General features: G+C 33.1%; 2 protein-coding genes across 3 annotated transcripts in view; both read right to left on the bottom strand.

The window, feature by feature from the left end:
- LOC134848877 (uncharacterized) overlaps positions 1–20,933 on the bottom strand; it is a 572,430-nt gene that overhangs the window by 236,071 nt on the left and 315,426 nt on the right. The window lies entirely within an intron of this gene.
- The window catches only part of LOC134848890 (soma ferritin-like), a 237,886-nt gene continuing 217,680 nt past the window's right edge, over positions 728–20,933 (bottom strand). For both annotated transcript variants that reach the window (XM_063866417.1, XM_063866418.1), the window contains exons 2-7: positions 7,021–7,131; positions 6,432–6,571; positions 5,941–6,108; positions 3,840–3,950; positions 3,097–3,255; positions 728–918 (exon numbers count right to left, since the gene is read on the bottom strand). In XM_063866417.1, the coding sequence (XP_063722487.1) occupies positions 820–918; positions 3,097–3,255; positions 3,840–3,950; positions 5,941–6,108; positions 6,432–6,571; positions 7,021–7,129 (786 nt within the window). In that variant the 5' untranslated portion in view covers positions 7,130–7,131 and the 3' untranslated portion in view covers positions 728–819. The remainder of the gene's footprint in view (positions 919–3,096; positions 3,256–3,839; positions 3,951–5,940; positions 6,109–6,431; positions 6,572–7,020; positions 7,132–20,933) is intronic.

The following is a 20,933-nucleotide window of genomic DNA, read 5'->3' as shown; positions in this document are numbered from 1 at the left end:
GTAAATGAAATCCGCTTACATTTGTCAACATTTGGATTTTTCTCTGGAATCCAGGAACGTACAGACCCAAAATTTTGCGTCTATCCAGTGCACAGTTTGGTCTCGTAATGTTAAAAGATTTGATTTTATTAAGATTGTAGTCAAGACTTTGCGAATATTGCTGGAAAAAATGGAAAGCTCACGTTCAGATTGCGATTTTAAGTTCGATTTGGATGCAAATGCTGACTTTTACAGCTCAATAGCACAACATGTGTTAGTAGCACACAACACAAATACCTAAAAACCAATCGATATCTCCATAAATACTGGCAGATTTGAGCAAAGAAAATGAACGATCACTATTCGCTGCAGAAACAAAAGAAACTTCCTTTAACACCGATAGACAAAAAAGACGAAAGAAATTATTCCAGTTATATGATATTTTGTCTGCCACTGAAAGTTCTTACGTTCTTGTTACAAGTCATTATGTTACTAATCATTGTAATATCTCTTTTTTGCGGTTCTATTATTGTTGTTTTCTACTAAGTTTATATAATCTGTTTTACATATTTGAAGTTCCAGTGTGACACCATTTTCAATATCTGACCAGCAACTCATTTCATGTTTATTTTATGATTCCTTTTTTTAAACTTTGGATTATGATTTTTGTTTATTCATTTACCAAAACTATTTTTCAAAAAGTTTAAAATATGAAAATGAATTATTTTTATTTTAGCTGGGCATAACCATCGAAGAATCAGAAATAACAACCGACTTCGAGAATTATAGGTTCTAATTCCTTGTAGTTTCTTAGTTTCTTAATTCTTCTGATGTCGGTCTCTAGTTGAGCGCTTCAACGTCAAACAGGAACTCTCCCAACCCGGGTCCGCACCTCTTGGCTCTCGTCAGCAGATCACCCAACTCCTTGATAGCGTCCACCTGAACAAAATGTATGCCATAGTTTGTGTGATTTGAATGATCCGGATTTAGACCCAAATTGCATAGTCGCGCAGAGATTTTGAGTCTGGAAAATCTCACGTGGACATGAGTCGCCACGTGGTCCACGATCGTAACGATGCAGCTGCTTCTGAGCGGTTTTTAAAGCAAGATTTGAGCGATTTGAGCGGTTTTTCCAAAAAAAACCTCCCAAACCGCTCAAATCTTGCTGGAAAACCGCTCAAACCGGTCAAATCTTGAGCGGTTTTTGAGCGGGATCTCAACCCGGGTGCTTCTCACACAATAAATTTGAAATTAAAACGTTTTTTTTTTTCAAAATTGGAATGATATTTGATGAAAAATGAGAAAGACAAAATATGCTTGAATTTTAGCAAAATTAATGTTGTAATTTGTTTTGCAAAAATCGATACAAAATTTTTATCCCACTAACAACAAATCTGCAAATATGAAATCCCACGAATCCCACTAGACGAATCCGTATCTCTATCTTTTTCATTTGGCTTTATTATTTAATTTCGCAAAATTAACAGGTCAATTGCTGACAAAAGTATATCATAGTAACCCGCAATGAAGTTCCATGAAAAATAAACGAGTATAATCTGTTTTCGTGGTCAAAAATGTGGCCGTTAAAATCAAATATCGTTACACTTTGGGACCACTCAACCGATTATGATCGACTTTAATTCAGTATTTTAGAGAAATCACACCTATTATAATCCAGTTAATACCATTATAATGGATTATAAACTCCATAAATTACTTCCAATTTTTCTACAAAAGTTGATGATTTTTCTGCAAAAATCACAGCCTACTCAGTTTTTAAACTTACTATCACTTTAAAAAATTAAACCCAAGTCTTCTCAATTTTAACATCCAAATTGAACAGGCCCAAATTGAAATCAAGCTCCCCACACAATTATCCGCATACCTAACCCCAACTGCACCTACACCCACCTACCCTATCCCTACCACACCTGCCCTCCCCCCTCCCACAACTAATTGAAACCACCTCAACATTTGTCCGCGCAACTACCCCCACCTCCACCTACACCACGCGCATCTACCTTCCCCCCTCCCACAACTAATTGACACCCCGCAAATGTTCTTACGGTTGATGTGAGTAAGGGGAGGATGCCGGGGAGGGGGAGGTGGCCGTGAATGAAGGAAGCAAGAAAAGTGGGAGGAGTTAGTGTAAGTTTTTAGGGGGAAGGGGAGATAAGAAGAAATGAAAGAAAAGCAGAAAACAATACAAATTTCCGCTGTAACCAAATGTAAAACAACGTTTGAATAATTACTTTCAAGGTTTCGGAAAATCTAGACTATCACTCATGAAATATTATTGTAGCCCATTATAATCTACTATAATCCATTATAACCTATTATAACCCATTGTAACCAATTATAATGGATCAAATTGATTGCTACTTTATTTGTTTTATAATCGATTATTAGTCTGGTATAATCGATTAATTTAGAATTACACGGAGACAGACTATAAAAAACTTACTATACTCCATTATTAACCTCGGAACCACAATGCAGGAAGCTACTCACGTTGCCCAACAAAGGTTAGGAGTGGTTTAATCTCCAAAAAGTGTTAGGATTTTTTCATTTTAGATCATTTTCGTTTTAAAAAAAATAAACAATTTTTAAATGTTTTGCACTATTTTTTTTTTGGAGATCATACCTTTTTTCAAACGTCAATGAGCTATGAAAGTGGCTTACTTTGATATAATATGTCATTAATTGATCCGTTAATTAGCGTATATGATTGATTAAAAATTTTTGAACGTAATAATTCTGCTAAAATCCTTAGCAAGTTTTGGCTCCATCATTTTTCACGAAAATCAACCCAACATGAGAAAAACTTGTTGAAATTTTCATATTTTATGCGCTTCGTCCGGATAGCTTAAATCAGCGCTGTAAAATCTTGAAGCTTTAACACTAAAACAGAACTGGGTTATTCAGCCTTGAAAGTTAAAAATTTTAGCTGTTGCATAATTTTTCCGACATCCACTTCAATTGTTAATTTAAGCTTCTATCCAACTAAATATATGAGACGAAACTCGAACCAAACTCAAACCAAACTCAAACCAAACTCAAACCAAACTCAAACCAAACTCAAACCAAACTCAAACCAAACTCAAACCAAACTCAAACCTGTTCTTTGAGAAACTCTCCTTCTATGAAGTCAGAGAATTGGGCGTCTGCATTTTTCTCAGCCAGATCATGTAGTTCCAGCAGAGACTGGTTGACATCTCGTTCCAACTGAAGTGCCACTGAGAGCAGTTCCACTACACTCGCAAACTCACCCTTCAACTAAAGACAGAAAAATTTCGGGCATATATTTTTAAAGGAGCAAAAATTGTTTTTACTTTTACTGTTACATCCATAACTAGATGAATTGGCATTGTGGTTGGGGGCGGATCTAGGATTTTCTCGAGGGGGGGGGCGGAATTTAAAATTTTTTCAGAAAATTTTGTAGCTTTTTTTAGGTCGACCCAATTGATTTTTCAAGCACTCCCATAGCACTATGAAAACCCTATTTTGACCAAACGTTTTGCACCGCAGGAAAATTTTTGAAAAAAAAAAACAGGTCAAAAAGGTCGTTTCTGGGCACTTTTTGGAAAGTTTTGACCAAACAATTGCGTTTTTTCGCTGCGCGCTTCCCTTCAAAATTAGTATATATCGGCGCCAAAGACACCTTTAGAAAAATTTAAAGGATAGTCATAATCTCAAGGGACCCTTAAGTTGGTGAGGGGTCGAATCCCTGAAGAGGGGGCATCCGGATTGGTTGACTAATAAAAAATTGAGTCTTTTGTTGCCATAAAAAATTTTATTCACAATCTTTTTCAATCGTAATGGTTCGTGATCAAACTGAGTGGCTAATTTGGTGTTTTTACCTGTGCAGGTTTCTTGATGTCCTGCAGCACAACTCTGCCTCCTCTCTTGTTCTGATATTTCATCAACTTCTCCGCATGTTCGCGCTCCTCCTCCGAACTCTTCCGGAAGAACTATTTAATGAAAAAAAAACACAAACGAAAAAATCACAAAAGGCTTCAGCAAAATAATCAGTTATTGCGATTCAACTGTCGGATAAGTTTCTGCTATGTGGCCCAAAAATTACAAAATTAGTTTTGGAAACTTACTTTTATTTTATTATTTGAATAATATTATTTAACCTAAATCAATGTTAAAGAGAACTTAGTTAAATTTGAGGGGGAAAAGAGCATACCGGAAGAAGATGACAATGTTTTTTGCCTAAATTTGGGCGAAAACAACTTTTACTATTTCTCTCTGAAAAAAAAACAAAAATCACAAGACATAAATAAACGCAAATCTCGCTGTTCCCTAATGATTACAAAAGAAAAATTCTGATAACTTCCAACTTTTTTTAGAATTCAAGTTCCTTAAAATAAAATACATGGCTTGGGCGTTCTTAGTTGCACTAATGATTGGTTCTGCTAGGACATTTTTTCAATCGTTCCGAATGTCTTCTTCCAGATATACACCATACACTAATTAATCGAAGGATTTCTGGTTCCTTTTATGTATGCACTGCCATTTTCAGACATGCCAAAGCGTCTGGCGTCACTTTCAAATGATTCTAATTATAAATAATTATAGGCTTGATCTAGAGTTCCCTGAGCATGACCGAATGCTGCTAAATAAGGTTTATTTACCAGTGAGTGACGCTTCCACTGCATTTGAAACACTCCTATGACAGCTCATTCGATCTTCAATTGTTTTGAAGATTACTACCTTGGTCGACATTGACATTTGGAATTGCCATTAATGTGACACAATAGGGGCGTTCAAGAACCAACAATGCAGTTGATGGTTCTTGAACACCCATAATTTCCGAAGCCTATTGAACGTTGTCAGAAGAACAAAAAAAGACAAAGATCTGCTCGAAAAAACGTGAGCCAGGCAAAGAGTGTCCCGTTAAGAGAAATCCGAGTGATGTTTAATTTAAAAAAAAAACTTTCCAAGCTAGTTGCGATCTATGAGCCGAGTTAACATTTCAATTTTCTAAAACGGTGCATCAATCATATTGAACTGAGATTAAAACTTAAATTTCTATCCAATTATCCAAAATTTATTTTGCAAAAGTGCATATTTTGATAAGTTTTTCCAAGAACTAAAGCAATAATTTTTTCAAAGTTAAAACGTTTCCTGGAAAATTTCAAAACTGAGCTAATCTCAATTTTAAAACGTTAACAAGTATCAGTGCAGACTAGATTTTCTAGTTTCTTTTTTCCGTTAATCAAGCTTCAACTAAATTCGAAGTTTCAACTAAATTGAGATACATTTTGACCCACCCGAGATAGGAACTTCCGACCGTTCTAACTTACAACCAATGCAATTCTTTGAAAATGCAATTCTTTGTTTTTTGTAAATTTGATCTCGCCTTTACTAATCGATGCTTATTTGGTACACAAATAATCTAGTTATATAACGGCTAAACGAACGCAAAACATCAAATTATTAAAGATGACAAGGTCATATCACAGACAAAAAGTTTTGTCATTTTTTCTGGGACACAAAAGTCTGGAATCATTTGATGTTTTCGGACAGTTTTGTTATGATCAATTTGGAGAAAAACAGCAGACAACTTTTTTCTCACTGTAATTTTGAGAGTAAACTTAAACCTCATTTTGCTTTTTTGTTCTCAAAGAGCGTTCACGCTGTTTTGTATCGAACTGTGTTTTGTTACAAAAAATATCAGGCAGTTTTGAATCGGGTTGTCTTTCTTGAGAGTGTTTTATACAGCCACTGTTTATACGGTATGCAACATGTCGTTTATCTGAGGAAACTTTATTGAAGCATTACGAGGCTAAACTGTGTTTTTTTTTTTACTTGTAAATCGATTCCACAACAAGGAATTGTTTTTCGTTTGTTTTTTTTGTCTTCTTTGACTGTTTCGACAAAAACTCCAAATTGTACGCCTATCCAGTGCACAGTTTGGCCTCGTAATGAATGGGAGGTGGGGTGTTCATCAACCTTGTGCAGGTTGGGGAGGGCGACGTCGTCTCTGTGGCAGTAGAAGGCGAGTGAGTCATAGACATAGGAGGCTGTCAGCTCTAGGTTGATCTGTCTGTTCACTCCCGCCTCACACTCCTCGTGGAAGTTCTGGCGACATTGCGACTCACTCGACATCTTAAGGAGTTGCTGAAATTCAAACTATAAGTACATTAATTGATAATTAGAAATCAAAAAAACACACTAGCCTTTAATAATGATCATTACGAAATAAGAAATAATGAAATTAATATAATTCTTGTGTCGTTATAATTATTTGTATCAGCCAGTATCCCTCTAACGACCTCTAGTTTGTGCAACTTTGTGAGACTTCGAAAGGGTGTAACGATCAAAAAAGGTGTTTTGAAAACCTTTTCCTCCAAAATTATTTTTTTTTAGATACCGCCCGGGTCAAAATCCGCGACTAAGTTTTCGATTTTGATGGTAGCTGAATTAGAATTGTGATAACTGACTGTGAAGTTGAATCCTTGCAAAGCTGAGATGTGATTGGTTAGTTTGTGTGAACGAACTGCCGATGCGAAGATTGAACTTTTCTGATGATGGGCTGGTTTGTTTGCACCACGCAAACAGACCAAATTTCTTGTCTGATGAGCTGTAAATGATAAATCACAATCAAATAACACATTAATTAGCACGCAGAGCAACCAATAACAAAAAAGAAAACATCAAAGAAGAGATCATTATATAACAGGACCTTTATTTTTTCCATTTGCGAATTAACTGCCAAAAATACTATTATCATTGGTAATAGTAAGCAATCAAAGTTCAATAATCTTTTTGTAGAAAATCAAAATTTATAATCCCCGAGTAAAATATATATTATTTCAAGGAAACCGAAAAAATCAAGCCGGTTTGAAGTCCGCGATTCATTTCCCGACTTTCGCGACAAATTTTTGGCAATTTCCAGATTTTTGGCATTTCAGAACAAGAAAGTTTACGACAGAGATTTTGAATATCAAATAAATTTTTTGAATTTTCTAAACATAATCTAAGGCTTCACATATTTGCATTCACAACTTCTTACTATGAACTTTTGTTTACCTTGAGCTATTATGAATGCGGAACTCCTTTGTAGCAACAACTTCTCTCCCACGGAAGTGAAAAAAGCACAGTTCGAGTGTGGAGCTTTCCCTGCAAGTCCCAACAACATGGCTAAATATTTAACGGCAATAAATAAAATTTTGAATTTTAGCAGATAATTAAGATTGTCGGTTCAAAACTAAAAATGTTCTAGCAAAAACGGAAGAAAAAAGTATCGCAAGCAAAGTAAAGTATTTAATATCGTTTCCAAAAACCTATTTCTACCTGTTTTTACCTGGAAAAGCCTTTAAAAATGAAATACACAAGTGGACAAAGATAAGTGCAATTTCAGATTTTTGCTCTCAAAAGAGCCCGTTTTTAAGGCTGAATCTGGACAACATTCGCTAGAAATTCAAACGAAATTTTTAGATAGACAAACGGCAAATGATCAAAGTTTCCCTGTGAACTTAATATCTAGCACTTACCAATTTTTTCCGGGTATGAAAAAGCTAGTTTTCACCATGGGCATAAAATTTTTAATAATAACCAATCATAATGTAAAATATTTAATAATAACCAATCATAATCCATCCAACTAACAACCCACTTATTTGTAAGTGCTGAAATTACTTGTAATTTAAGCACCAGAGAGATTTGAATTTAACTTAGAAATTAGTTGCCTCTCCAAGAGAACTTCAGCTGCCGCAAAAAACCAGTATACTCTAGATCTGTTGAGCCTAGCAGAGACTAGTTAAACACCCTGAGACTAGTAGATATAAGAGTAAGATTAGGATCGGTATTAGACTAAGAAGTTGCACGAAACTATCCGGCCGAAAATAAGATAGCGTGACGAGCAGACGGTGTACCCTATCCGAAGTTACTCAATGAGTTAACCTAAAGGACCTAACTCATCTGGTGCGACCAGTGAGGCACGAATAAGACCTTAATAGCTTAGAATTAACCAACTATAGATTAGAAATTAGACAAAACATTTTCAAAATGTTACACGATAATAACTTAATTGAAATGTCTCTACGACTCAATAGATCAGAGCCGATATTCCGCACAATACTAGAACTACCCGGTATTGGAAGAAGACCTCGGACAAGAGACGATATACGACTACGTAGAAACTTACCATTTAGTTTCATGGTTGTACGGCAAAATCCAACACAAACTTTTATATTTAGAATCTTATTAGCAATGAATTTAGATTTTCATTTGCAAACATAAAATTTTGAAGGAAATCTTCATGATTATTTCAGGCGCTAAACAAAATTACTAATGTACAAAAACGATTGATAAAAAGATCACAGATCGTTTTCTCATTTTCTGCAGTACACATTTATTTGAAAAATATTTTTTGAAAATAAAAATAAAAATTAGTAGCATGACAATAAATAGTTAGTAATTATACATCATCCTATTGTTCCAGCTTCATCACCTAAACATAACAGCAATCATAAGCTAACTAACATCATAAAAAACTAAATTTTTATACCAAATAAATTTAAACCATTTTAAACTTAAATTTACTTAATTTTAATCCAGACCATCAAGGCTTATCCCTGGATCTTAGTTAATTTTTCTATATCATTAATTTTTAATTCTGATCATCAAGGCTTATCCTTGGATCAAAAAGAACACTTTTGTTCTCCCCCGCCCACTTATTAATTGTCTAACGACCTCAAACGTCGATTCACTACCCAACCTTTTCAAAAGACCCAGGACTAATGGAAATTTTTAATAATACTAACCATTCAAATTAGGCTAAACAGTGAAGAACTTCGGTTATTCATCCTTCACTTGAACCCTCCTCTTACCAGACCCAGGATAGATCTTAAACTTAGTAAGTTTAAAATAGTATCTAACGAACTACTTGCGTTCTATTTATACCTGAACCTTGTGGATCGATTTACTATTCTCCAACCCTTGAACACAATCACTACCCCTAAGTAAGATTAAACAAGTTAACACCTTAACTTAGACTAGCCACGAGAAAGTAAAAATCATTCTTCGGAATTGATATACTTTTCTCTCCAACCCTGAACAAAAAGACCCAGGTTAAATAAAATAGCAATATAAAAACGCAATATAAACACAAACCAGTACACCTACATAATTGGAAACAACCAATTAGACATATTGATAGTTATATATTAACAGTCATCAAACGAAAAAATGAGCCACACTCAAAGTGACGAAAGTCCAGATGAAGAAGCAGTTTTTCCCTTTCTTATAGATTCAGTCAATGATAGAGGACAAACACGATTTTGTAAAAACTTACTCGTAAATTTGTTTGAACCAGGAATCAGTCCGTGCAAAGCAGAATTCCCGGATGTAAAAATCAAAAGACAAATTATAGAACATTATCTAAAAGACATATGTAACCTAACACAACAATACGGAATCTACACCATAGAATTCAGCACACCACGAACAGCTCATAACAAATATGTAATTCAAACAGACGATATAGATCTAGAATTTTCGAAAGTTTTCATAGAATATAACAAAAGCATACAATATCATAATTCACAAAGTGCAAACTCAATAATCACTAACAAAGTTTTTGCGATAATATATAGTTATATATCTATATTAGAAAAAACAGAAGTTCAAAGCACGTCACCAACAGAAACATCCAAACATACAAAAATAAGAAACAAAATCACAATATTTTCAACATTTTTACATATAATCCGTGAAAAATTCACCAATAATGATGTCTCACAAAACACTAAAAATGATTTACAGAAAATTTTAGCATGGTTTACAATAGATTAATTTACCCACAACCTAGATTTAATTTCACAAGCAAGAAAAAATTTCAGACCCCAAAGTACCAATGACGACACTGTCATTGCAGAACAATCAGATTACGTTTGGTACCCTGAATGGTCTCATCCAGCATTTATAAACATTCCACAAGATATCTCGAGTCAAGCGATAAGTACAATATCTTTTCACAGAGATTATGTAAAAGTAATACCATTAACGATTGACGCAACACCATTAAATTATAATACATTTCTACCCGATACACGAAATAACAGCTTAAATTCAACAGTCATACATAATGAAAATCTTAATGGAACCAAAAATCTTACACAGCAAGATATTCAAACACCATCACACTTCATAAATGAAGAAGTAGTCTAAACAACAGTAACAACCACACAACAAAGTATTTCACCAATACGTCCAAATCTCACAACACCAAAAAATACAAATACATTACTACCACAAGTAACCTTACAGTCAACCGTTAAACCTTCGGTTGCTCCAAAATACTCACATATGGACTATCAGACGTAAAGACCAATGACAAAACCGTCGAAAACACGAAAAACGTTCACAAAAAACACATTTGCAGAACATAATTATAATTATCCACACCAACAAAAAACAAATTAACCCCCCCCCCTAAAAAATACACAAATTTAAATCAGGTATGTTCCCATTATTGGAATCTCCCAAATACATCGACCAATTCAGTAAATTTTCCAGATAATCCACACCCTCCACAGGATTATAGTGAAAACTATCCATTTCTTCAACAAAATAAAAATAAACAGAAACACCTTATAACACAAATTACTTATCATCTGATGATGATGATTACTATCAACCAGATATTTTTGCACCATATACCAAAGAATATTGCACACAGAGACCGCGACAATCTCAACCATCTCAAAAAATGAAAATTTACCCACAAAATCTAGCAGATATACAAACAACAAATGCATATGCAAAACCCGTTTAATACACAATCGTTTCAACCAATACAGCCACAAAATCCAATGACTATGCATTCGTATCAACCAACTCAAATGCAAAATGAAATAGCGCTTCCATATTACCTCCAGCAACACGAGATAACCAAAAATCAACTTTCAAATTTTTCACAAATGCCAAATGCCGCAGAATCACTACAGATGACTATGAATCCATACCTCATGGGTGGGTCATCAATAACACCGAATAAACCACTGATGGTATTCACAGGAACAGACCCTGAATATTCTGTAGAAGACTATTTAAACGCAGTCACAGCAAATTTAATTTAAATATAGGACCTGAACCAATTAATACGCCACTCCGTCAAAATTGGATACATAGACGCACAGCGTTAAAACGAACAACACTAGATGGCGCAGCTCAAAAATGGTTTTCAGTACTACCTATAGAAATAAAATCAGATTGGAAAAGATTTACACAAGAGTTTTCAAAAATGTTTGATTCTGAAAGAAACAAACAACACCAAAGAGTTTTATGCAACGAAATACGCAGATTACCAAATGAAACAATTAAAAAATTAGCAGTACGAATCGAAAAACTAGTTCGAAAAGCATATTCACTTAATACACATGATTACAAAAACACAAAAATGACAGTTTTTTTTTAATGATGACCTTAACACCTCAATTAAGGAAAATAGCTATAAAAAAGAGAGCATCTCATCCTTCCTCAATTCGAGAACCAGACTTAGATTTTAGGAAATTAGTAGATAAACTAGAACAAGCTGAAATCACAATGAAACTCGAAGAAACAGAAAATCTAAAACTACAATACGTTAATCGAATTGAAACAAATACTACACATATAAATAATATACAAGAATCAGACACAGACCTGATCGAAAAAATCACTGAAATATTAAACATCTATGAAAGGAAACCAAATTTTAAAGGCAAACCATCTTTCAAAAAATGGTGTAATTACTGCCGATGATACGGACACAGTATCGCCGAATGTAGACAAAAACACCAAGATAATCAGAATAAACCTCAAAAGCACAAAGAACCAAATAAATCATTCTATCAATACTTGAAAAAAGATCAAAATCTACCAAACAAAAACATATATAGTAATAACAGTTCAAGAAAACCACTTCCAAGCAACTCAAATTACTCAAGAAATCAATCACCATATAACTCAAGTTATAGAGTTAGATCGCCCGAACGAAGAAATTCACGAAATTTCTCACAAAATAGACATAGCCGATCGAATAGCCAAAATAACCAAAATAACTATTCACGATCGAATTCAAACACAACAGAATTTGTTTCTGCATCCAGTTCCCATTCCAACCCAAGGAATAGACACTACTCCAATAATAGATCACGAAACTCATCATACAACAGAAATAGAAACTATTCACACAATAGAAATAGAAGTTATTCAAACAATCGAAATCAGAACTATTCAAACAATAGATCAAGGAATAACTCATATAATAGATCGAATTATCACAGATCAAATGATAACTATCAAAACAGATCACGAAATAATTCACAAAACCGAAACTCAAGTTACAATAATCGACACAGAAATTATTCCCAGTCACTTCATAGGAATAATAACCGTTATCCCGATTCTAAAAATCGACACAGAAGTAACACACCGAAACATCAAAGACAGATAAATCAAGTGCAAACAAATGAAGAAACAACATCAGACCCCCCAGGTATTGATGACACAGGAAGTAATGAACTACAACTAAATCACATTAATTGTGAATCATCAGATACTGAAAGTGATACAGGTAACACCATCTTTGTAAATATGATAACAGTAGAAAATGACTATGAACCTATCATATACGAACAACTTTTTACTTCACATATAAATGAAAATCAATTGGAACTCCTTCATAATTATTACATTGGACCTTTTAATAATAATACACAAACTACACAAGAAGTAAACGAAATTAACACGGTAATTAAACCTGATAAAAAAGATGAAAAACAATGCTCAAACACAAAAAATATTTATCAAAATATACAGAAAGAATAACCAAGAGAAAAAGTTTGGACAATTCCATTTCTCTAAGAGAGTCCAAGAAGTAAAGAATTTCAACCACCAGATCTTGAAATTGATTTTTTAATCGACTCAGGAGCAGAATCAAATATAATTATTATTCCCACATGGAATGAAATTAAAACACTACACCCAAATTTAATACCTCTTGAAACATCTAGTAAATTGGCAACAGCACAAGGATCAACATTAGTAAACTATGGAAAAATCCAATTATTACTTCTCCCCACAAGAACAATGGAACAAAACAAGATTTTGAGCAAGCCGTTTAAACAAACATTTCATATTACTGATATTAAGCACACCATCATTGGCATACCATTTATTAGTAAATATATACCAACAATCAACATCTTAAATAGTAAAATTCATATCAAAGATAAATATACTAAAACGAAAAGTACAGCCTTAACGTTCTTCCAAAGATTAAACAAACAACCACCATTTTTCTCAAAATTTTACCCCATTTGTAATCAAAAATGGAAACACTTGAAACCACTATCAGGAAATTTATATAATTTTTCAAAAGAACAAGTTCATCAGTATGACAAAAGTCAAAACAATCAACAATTTTTTATGTCAGACTTCGAATTTAAACCTATTCACAAATTTTTCAAAATTACAATCTCATCTATAAAATACTCAAAAAATACGAATTCCGATATTATTTCATTACATGTGTATAACAATACACCATATCAAATAACATTACTCTTAGGACTTTTAGGATATTGCAAAACAAATGGTACAATTTCACCTATAATTGAAGTAGCCTATCGAGTAAATAATATATTACAACTATTAGATATTTGTCAATCAAAAATTCTTGCCGAAGAATTATCCATAAATAATTTAATAAGTAATGAAAAAAAAATACAGATTATTTCACAAAAACACCATATTTTAAACCGACATTCAATATAACAAATTACACAAAAGAACAACAAAAAATTTTAACAATGTTTAATTTTCAACACTCACAAATCACACAAGATGAATTTGATAAATTAGCAAAACAACTATTAAAATTTTCCACAGTCTACGCAACATCAAAATTTGACGTTGGAAAAATCAGTTCATCACTACATTTCCCATTAAAACTTGACGCAGTTTTCAAAAAACAAAGAGCAAGTAAAGTACCGATTCATTTACACGACAAGGTAAATCGATTACTTGACATTTTAGAACAATACAAAATTATCTCACCAGTAAATAAAGAAGAACAACCAAAAGAAAACACCTTCATTAACCCTGTTATCATTCTAGCAAAAGGTGAATCACTAAAAATAGTTTTAGACGCTATATACCTCAATTCACTAATTGACGAATCAAAATGCAAATGGCCTATTGAACCAATACAAGTTATCTTAACAAAGATAAATAATAAATACTTCACAACCGCAGATATGAATAGTGCATATAATCAAATGCCACTAGATGAACAATCACGACGTTTAACTCAATTTGTTATTGGAAATCAACAATATGAATTTAATCGCTTATTCTATGGAATATCCATAGGACCAGCAGCTTTTTCAGCTTTCATGAGTAAAATTTCTAGATCATTAATGCTCAAGAAAAATGCAATCACCTACTTAGACGATGTTTTTATGCAATCACAAACGAAAGACGAAATGTTTACAGTTTTAGAACAATATCAAAAAATACTTCAGAACGAAAATCTGAAAGCAACCCCCGATAAATCACACTTCTTTTTAACACGCGTTAAATTTTTAGGACATCATATTGAACGAAACACTATCACTCCATTAAAATCACGCACTGATGCAATCCAAAAACTTCAACCACCTGCAAATAAATAGAAATTCCAAGAATTCCTTGGAATGTTAAATTTCTTAAGTAAATATGTTTACAAAATGCAATTATACTTAAGACCTTTCTATAACATCCTCAGACAACAAAATAATTTTTAATGGACCTTTGAACATCAAACACAAATTGAAGAAATTAAAAAGCTTTTGACAGAAAAATTTTCAAACACAATCCCAGATCCAAATCAACCATTCTTTGCAATGTACGATGCTTCAAATTTTGGCATCGGCGCAGCATTGCTACAATCACATAGTGGAACAAATAAAATGAATCTTATATCAGCAAATTCACGATTATTTACACAAGCAGAGCTACGACTCTCAACTCTAATGAGAAAATGTACAGCTATAATTTACACACATACAGAATACGAATTTCTGATACTTGGATCAAAACACGCAACAGTTCTATTTACAGATCACAAACCAATTATATTTCTCTTTACACAAAAATCAATTCCTAATCACAGAATTTATAGATTTCAATTAATTCTAATGAAGTTCTCAAATTTACATAAAGTTTGGACAGCAGGAAAAAACCTTGCATTACCAGATACATTAAATAGAAATAAGCCACCTGAATTACTTACACGAAAAACTACAATTGAAATACCACAAAATATTAAATTCTATCACGCAAAAAATGAAACATCACCCCAATTAGAATGCAAATACGCAGTAAAAACTGACAATGATCAATCAGAAATAAATAATCTACAACATTTTCACTCTACTTAGAATGCCAAAATAATCCTTATGGAGTTGATTTACTAGGAACATCAACTTTTCAACCAATTCCATACTCACAATGGATAAAAAATAATACTCAAAAAAAAAAAAAAAGAACACTCGCATAAAAAAGACCTTTTTCCACTAATTGAAAAAGAAAATTTGACCAATAAAATAAACTTATCAGGACCACAAACAAATTATTCCAAATACACAATAAATCAAGTTTTTGACCTCCATGGCCCACTTGACACAATTCCCCTGTCAAAACTAGAAATTGACAATAATTTTCTCCCCGCAACAGATAAAATTACACTTGAACTTTTAAAACAATATCAAAATCTCGATCCAGTAATTAGACAACTAAAATCATGGCACAAATACAAAACCAAGCCCGTAAAAGCTGATACCACAGTTTTAGGAAACAAAACACTTCTCCGATATTTCAGAAAATTTAACAAAACAACAATTAATGAAAATACAGATCTTTTAGAATATAAATTAAATGATTCTACAGTTCACTGTCTACCTTTAATTATGATACTAATAGCTTTTAACATCTCCCAAACACAAAATACAAAGGGACTTTCCGGATCAGAAAAAACATACTCAAACTTTACACAAAATTTTTATTTCCCAAATGCACCAATTTGGATAAAAGTATTATGCAATGATTTTATAATATGTCAATTGAACAAACCGTATCCAAAACAAAAACAAATAGCACAAAAACAAGATTTTAAAGGACAAAATTTATTTTTCAACCATCGCATTTCATTCGACACAAAAGGACCAATTTCACCATCTTCTGAAGGAAACTCCTACATTATGGTCATTGTTGATGCATTCACACATTATGTAGCACTCAACCCAGTACCACATTGTAATGCTCATTATGCTTACACAACACTTTATGAACATTGGATAGCAAAATTCGGATTACCCAAACCCCTAATTACAGATAATGGTACAGAATTTATTAACAATGAAATTATCACACTATGCAACTTATACAACACTAAACATAAACCACGTACATCTCATGCACCTTGGACAAACGGTTTAGTCGAAGGTATGAACCATTCACTACAAGAATATCTTAGATGTATCATTATTGGAAATGATACACGATACACAGAATGGTCAGCAGATGTAAAATTATTTCCCTCATCATATAATTCACAAATTACGACAACATTAGGAATGTCACCATATGAAATGGTTTTGAATCAAAAGCCACGAAAACCAATTATGTTTACAGCAAATGCACATAAAAATGCACAAGATTATTGCCAACCAAATAAAGATTCAATTTGTTATAACCTACCTTTACACACATAAGATGAAGATCATTTTCATCATCCACAAATTCTTAAATAGCCTCCGGCACACATACCGAATGGATATTAAATAGAGATAAAAAACACAATGAAATTTACCAAAAAGTAACAAAGAAATTGTTACAAAGGCAAAACATTAACAACCAAATTAATTCACGCTTTACACCAGCCACAGATTTAAAAATTGGAACATTTGTTTTAATACCTAACTTTAATACACAAAAAGGAATCTCTAAAAAATTACAACCACTTCAAAAAGGACCATACCAAATAATTGCCAAACCAACTGACGTAACGTATAAACTCACAGATTCAACCAAAAAAGAAATTGTTCAACATAAAAACAATTTATTACCTTACTACCCAAAAGAATACGCATTACGCGAATTAACTCAATTATATTATTTTACAGGTTTAAAAGTAATCAAAATCATATACATACAGAAAAAGAAACAAATGAACAGGACAACGTTCATCATAAAAAACAACATCAAAAACAAACCACAAATCAAAACAATACAAAAACGCCAGACTCAAAAATATCTCAAAAAGAAAAAAAAAAGGAAAATGATAAAAAAAGTTTTACCACAAGAACTAGTAGAAAAATCAGAACACAAAGAATTATCACGACTTAGAAATCAACCGCGTAAAAATTACAAATTATTCATCCCACAATCTAAAATATTAAAGAAAGTTGAATTTCAAAAACAACTTTGATTTTAAAAATTAATAATTTTTAAACTTCTAAATCATTTTGAACTTTCATATTTTCAAGATAACATCCTGAAACATACGCAGCAATTTAAGTTCAGATTCAGCCAATAGGATTCACTCAAATCCGTCAGCTTTTATATCTCTAACACCAACCTATTAGCCGATAGATATTAAACTCCAGGCATATCTATAACTATAACTTTACAACCTCCAGGTCAAAAATAAGCAACTCGCTAACATTTGACAACTAAAATAAATACCACCATAGTATTACAAGCCTCCCCTATCTAATAACGCAAAGATCAACAATATTTTCCCAACTCAGACCTCAAAAACCCTCCAACCAAAAATGGCAAATTAGCCTAAAATCAAAAAGGACCATAATCATTTGGCCTAATGTACAAATATTTCAAAAATACCCCAGATTATCTACCAAATAAAAACAAAGCTAAGAAGACCTCCCGAACATCATAAATTTAGCCCCCAACAATTTTTCACAAAAACTCAACCCACTTGACAAAAAACCAATAAATAATCCGAACACACTCGAATCTCTCCCCAAACAACAAAAAATATTCGACGAACGAATCATTTCTTGAATGCTTTTCTCTCAAACAGTCAATATCTTAATAAATACAACCTTAAATCTTTTCATAACATTTTTCATTCTCTTTAAATTTTTGCTAATATTTTTTATTGATACTTTTGAAGCCTTCATAATCTTTTTAATAATTTTTTGCAATTTTTTTTTAATTTTCTACTCCCTATTTGAAATATATCTCCAAGTTTACCAAATCATTAACCACATTTACAGGTACGATAATTCAGAGTCTATTTAAATGATACGAACAATATTTAGTAGAACAGATGTTTTCTTACTATTCGTAATTTTCATCGCATTTTTATCATCCCTAATCATGACAATGTGCAAATGTGTAAAAAAGGCAGTAATCACATTCGCCTTAGCAACAATACTTTTAATCCTTTTCATCGGAGAATATTACAACAAACATAAATCTTCCCACTAGAAAAAACTTTAGTTGGACACATTTCCAAAATTGCTAACCAACCACCACAACATCAGTCTTCACCGACATCCTCCCAAGAAAACCCAGTCATACCCACAACTACTCAAAACCCCCAAGCATCCACACGAATTTCTTTCCAAGATAACCCATACACTTTCGAAGAACGACACGCTCGCTTATCTGAACCATTAGAACCAGGTCAGCGACAAGCATCCCTAAGTGAACCAACATATAATTTATACCCCACATTACCACAAGATTTAAAGGAAGCATTTGAAACATTTTATACTTGCACCAAAAAAATATCACCATTATATGTTTTTGAAGACAAACGTTGTTATAAAAGAATCCCCATATTCTGTAAAAATAAAGTACATTTTGTCGACACACTTTCAAGACGAACATATTTTTGGGTTACCGCAGTCCCATGTGGATCAGAAAATAGCCACAATGTAGTACAACTAAACCCTGATGAAGATAAATACTACCTACTTACACCATACCCTACATTAATGCAACCACTCAAAAAAATTTCACCCGAAAGTATCAGAGCTATCGCTTGTAACCCAAATATTGATTTACAATCAATTGGAATATATTCTAAATCTGATATCCAACATCACATTAGAACACAACAGTTTCAGGAACTGTTAACACAAATGGACAGGATACAACGACAATCAATTGACCAAAATTTAAGAAAACTTGCCGAAACCGCAGGATTTGCAGACATTTATACACAAGACTATAGCGGATATTTTAAAGATATCAAAGACTACATATATTTAAACGGTGAAAAATACAGATCACAAGATATTTCACCTATAAATATTTTCATTTTTGTCACCTTAAAGAACGAAATTCTAGCTTTTCTAGGATGGCCCTATTACATCTTAGAAAAATTAACTATTTTATACGCTATGTTTAATTTTATAGGATTTCTTTTCTCACTGTTAAAAGGAATCTATAACACATGCGCTATACACACACAAGTAAACCGACAAGCAAGTGTAGCACGTATACTATTTGCAGGATTTTTTGGATTTTTTTCATCATCAATTAACCAAATACTTCTAGATAATAAAAGAATATAACACAAAAATATCCACAAGACCAAAACCATATAACGAAGAACATAATAATGTAGATACAACACCTACAGCACCACATATACCAACTCTACCACAAAATCATCCATTATCATTAATTCCCTGTAATTTCCGAAACCTAGCAATCACACATAATCCAAATTCTAGACCAAATACAACACAAAGTCCCATCCAACACATAATGACACATCATTCACAAAATGATAATACATATGAACAAATTATAGAACAACCTCACACCACCACTTTTCAATCTCAAAATAATCACTTTTTTTTAGCCCACGATGAGCCGGCCTCTTGGATCCCTCCATCGCTCAAATTCCCACCCAGCCAACCTCCAAACTCCAATCCCAATAATACCACTTTTTGCTTTCCCACCACCCGATTTTCCAATTATTAACATATCATCAAGCACGAATTCTGATACTAACTCAGATATTTCAGTTTTTCATACTATCTCACAATTTGATAACGCTAATGTAGAAACCCCCGACAAATTTACAGAATCCGAACCATCTCCCTCTACCTATACTACCCAGACCAACTCCTCAGTTTTTTCGCAACCCCCTTTTCAACCCATCCAATCCACTCATCCACCCCATCCCTTTCCACTCCTTCTTACGCTTCCCAAGTAACCCCAACCTATTCTCCATTTCATTCCGACAAATCACATAATAACTCCTCAGATACCATCCAAATTTCCGCAGAACTCGACAATTTCTTTACATTGCAACAACAACTAATACATCCACAAACTCTCACAATACATCAACTATCATCCACAATAACATCCTCAAATCCACCAACTCCTACACCCTCTTCAGCTTACACTCCTTCATTAGCTCAGTCATCCACATCCACTGAAACATCTACCAGTACTAACCGAGCTTTTAAACAAAAATTCCCAAATCACCCATTCCCAACCAAACCCGGAACAGCCCGAGAATACATCAACCACCCAAAACACACAAATACGAAAAATTTTCTTTTCATTACCCTACCATCATTTCCGCAGTATACACTAATTACTTTTACCATTACTAACGATACACGCAATTTTGTTGATGAGCACGTTTTAATGCCAACACTCCATTGGACAGCTTATTATGATTATACTAACCCCCTCTGCCTACCATTAGCTAATACTACTGAAAGTATCGAGAAAAATAAAAACATGTTATATATACTAACCACAACTCTAACACCTCGACAATTTACTTACGTTCGATATAAAAAAATATTAAAAACATTCACCGCACCCTGAGCTAACGATTTTGCAATAGAACATTACGATTATAATATCATCCGCCCTATCATGTTACGCACTAAACAAACGCACACATATACATATTA

The sequence above is a fragment of the Symsagittifera roscoffensis genome, chromosome 6 (assembly GCF_963678635.1).
Source record: "Symsagittifera roscoffensis chromosome 6, txSymRosc1.1, whole genome shotgun sequence".
In the NCBI taxonomy this organism is placed as follows: domain Eukaryota; kingdom Metazoa; phylum Xenacoelomorpha; order Acoela; family Convolutidae; genus Symsagittifera; species Symsagittifera roscoffensis.
Note: the sequence above shows the minus strand (reverse complement) of the source record. Positions and strands in the feature narration are given on the sequence as shown.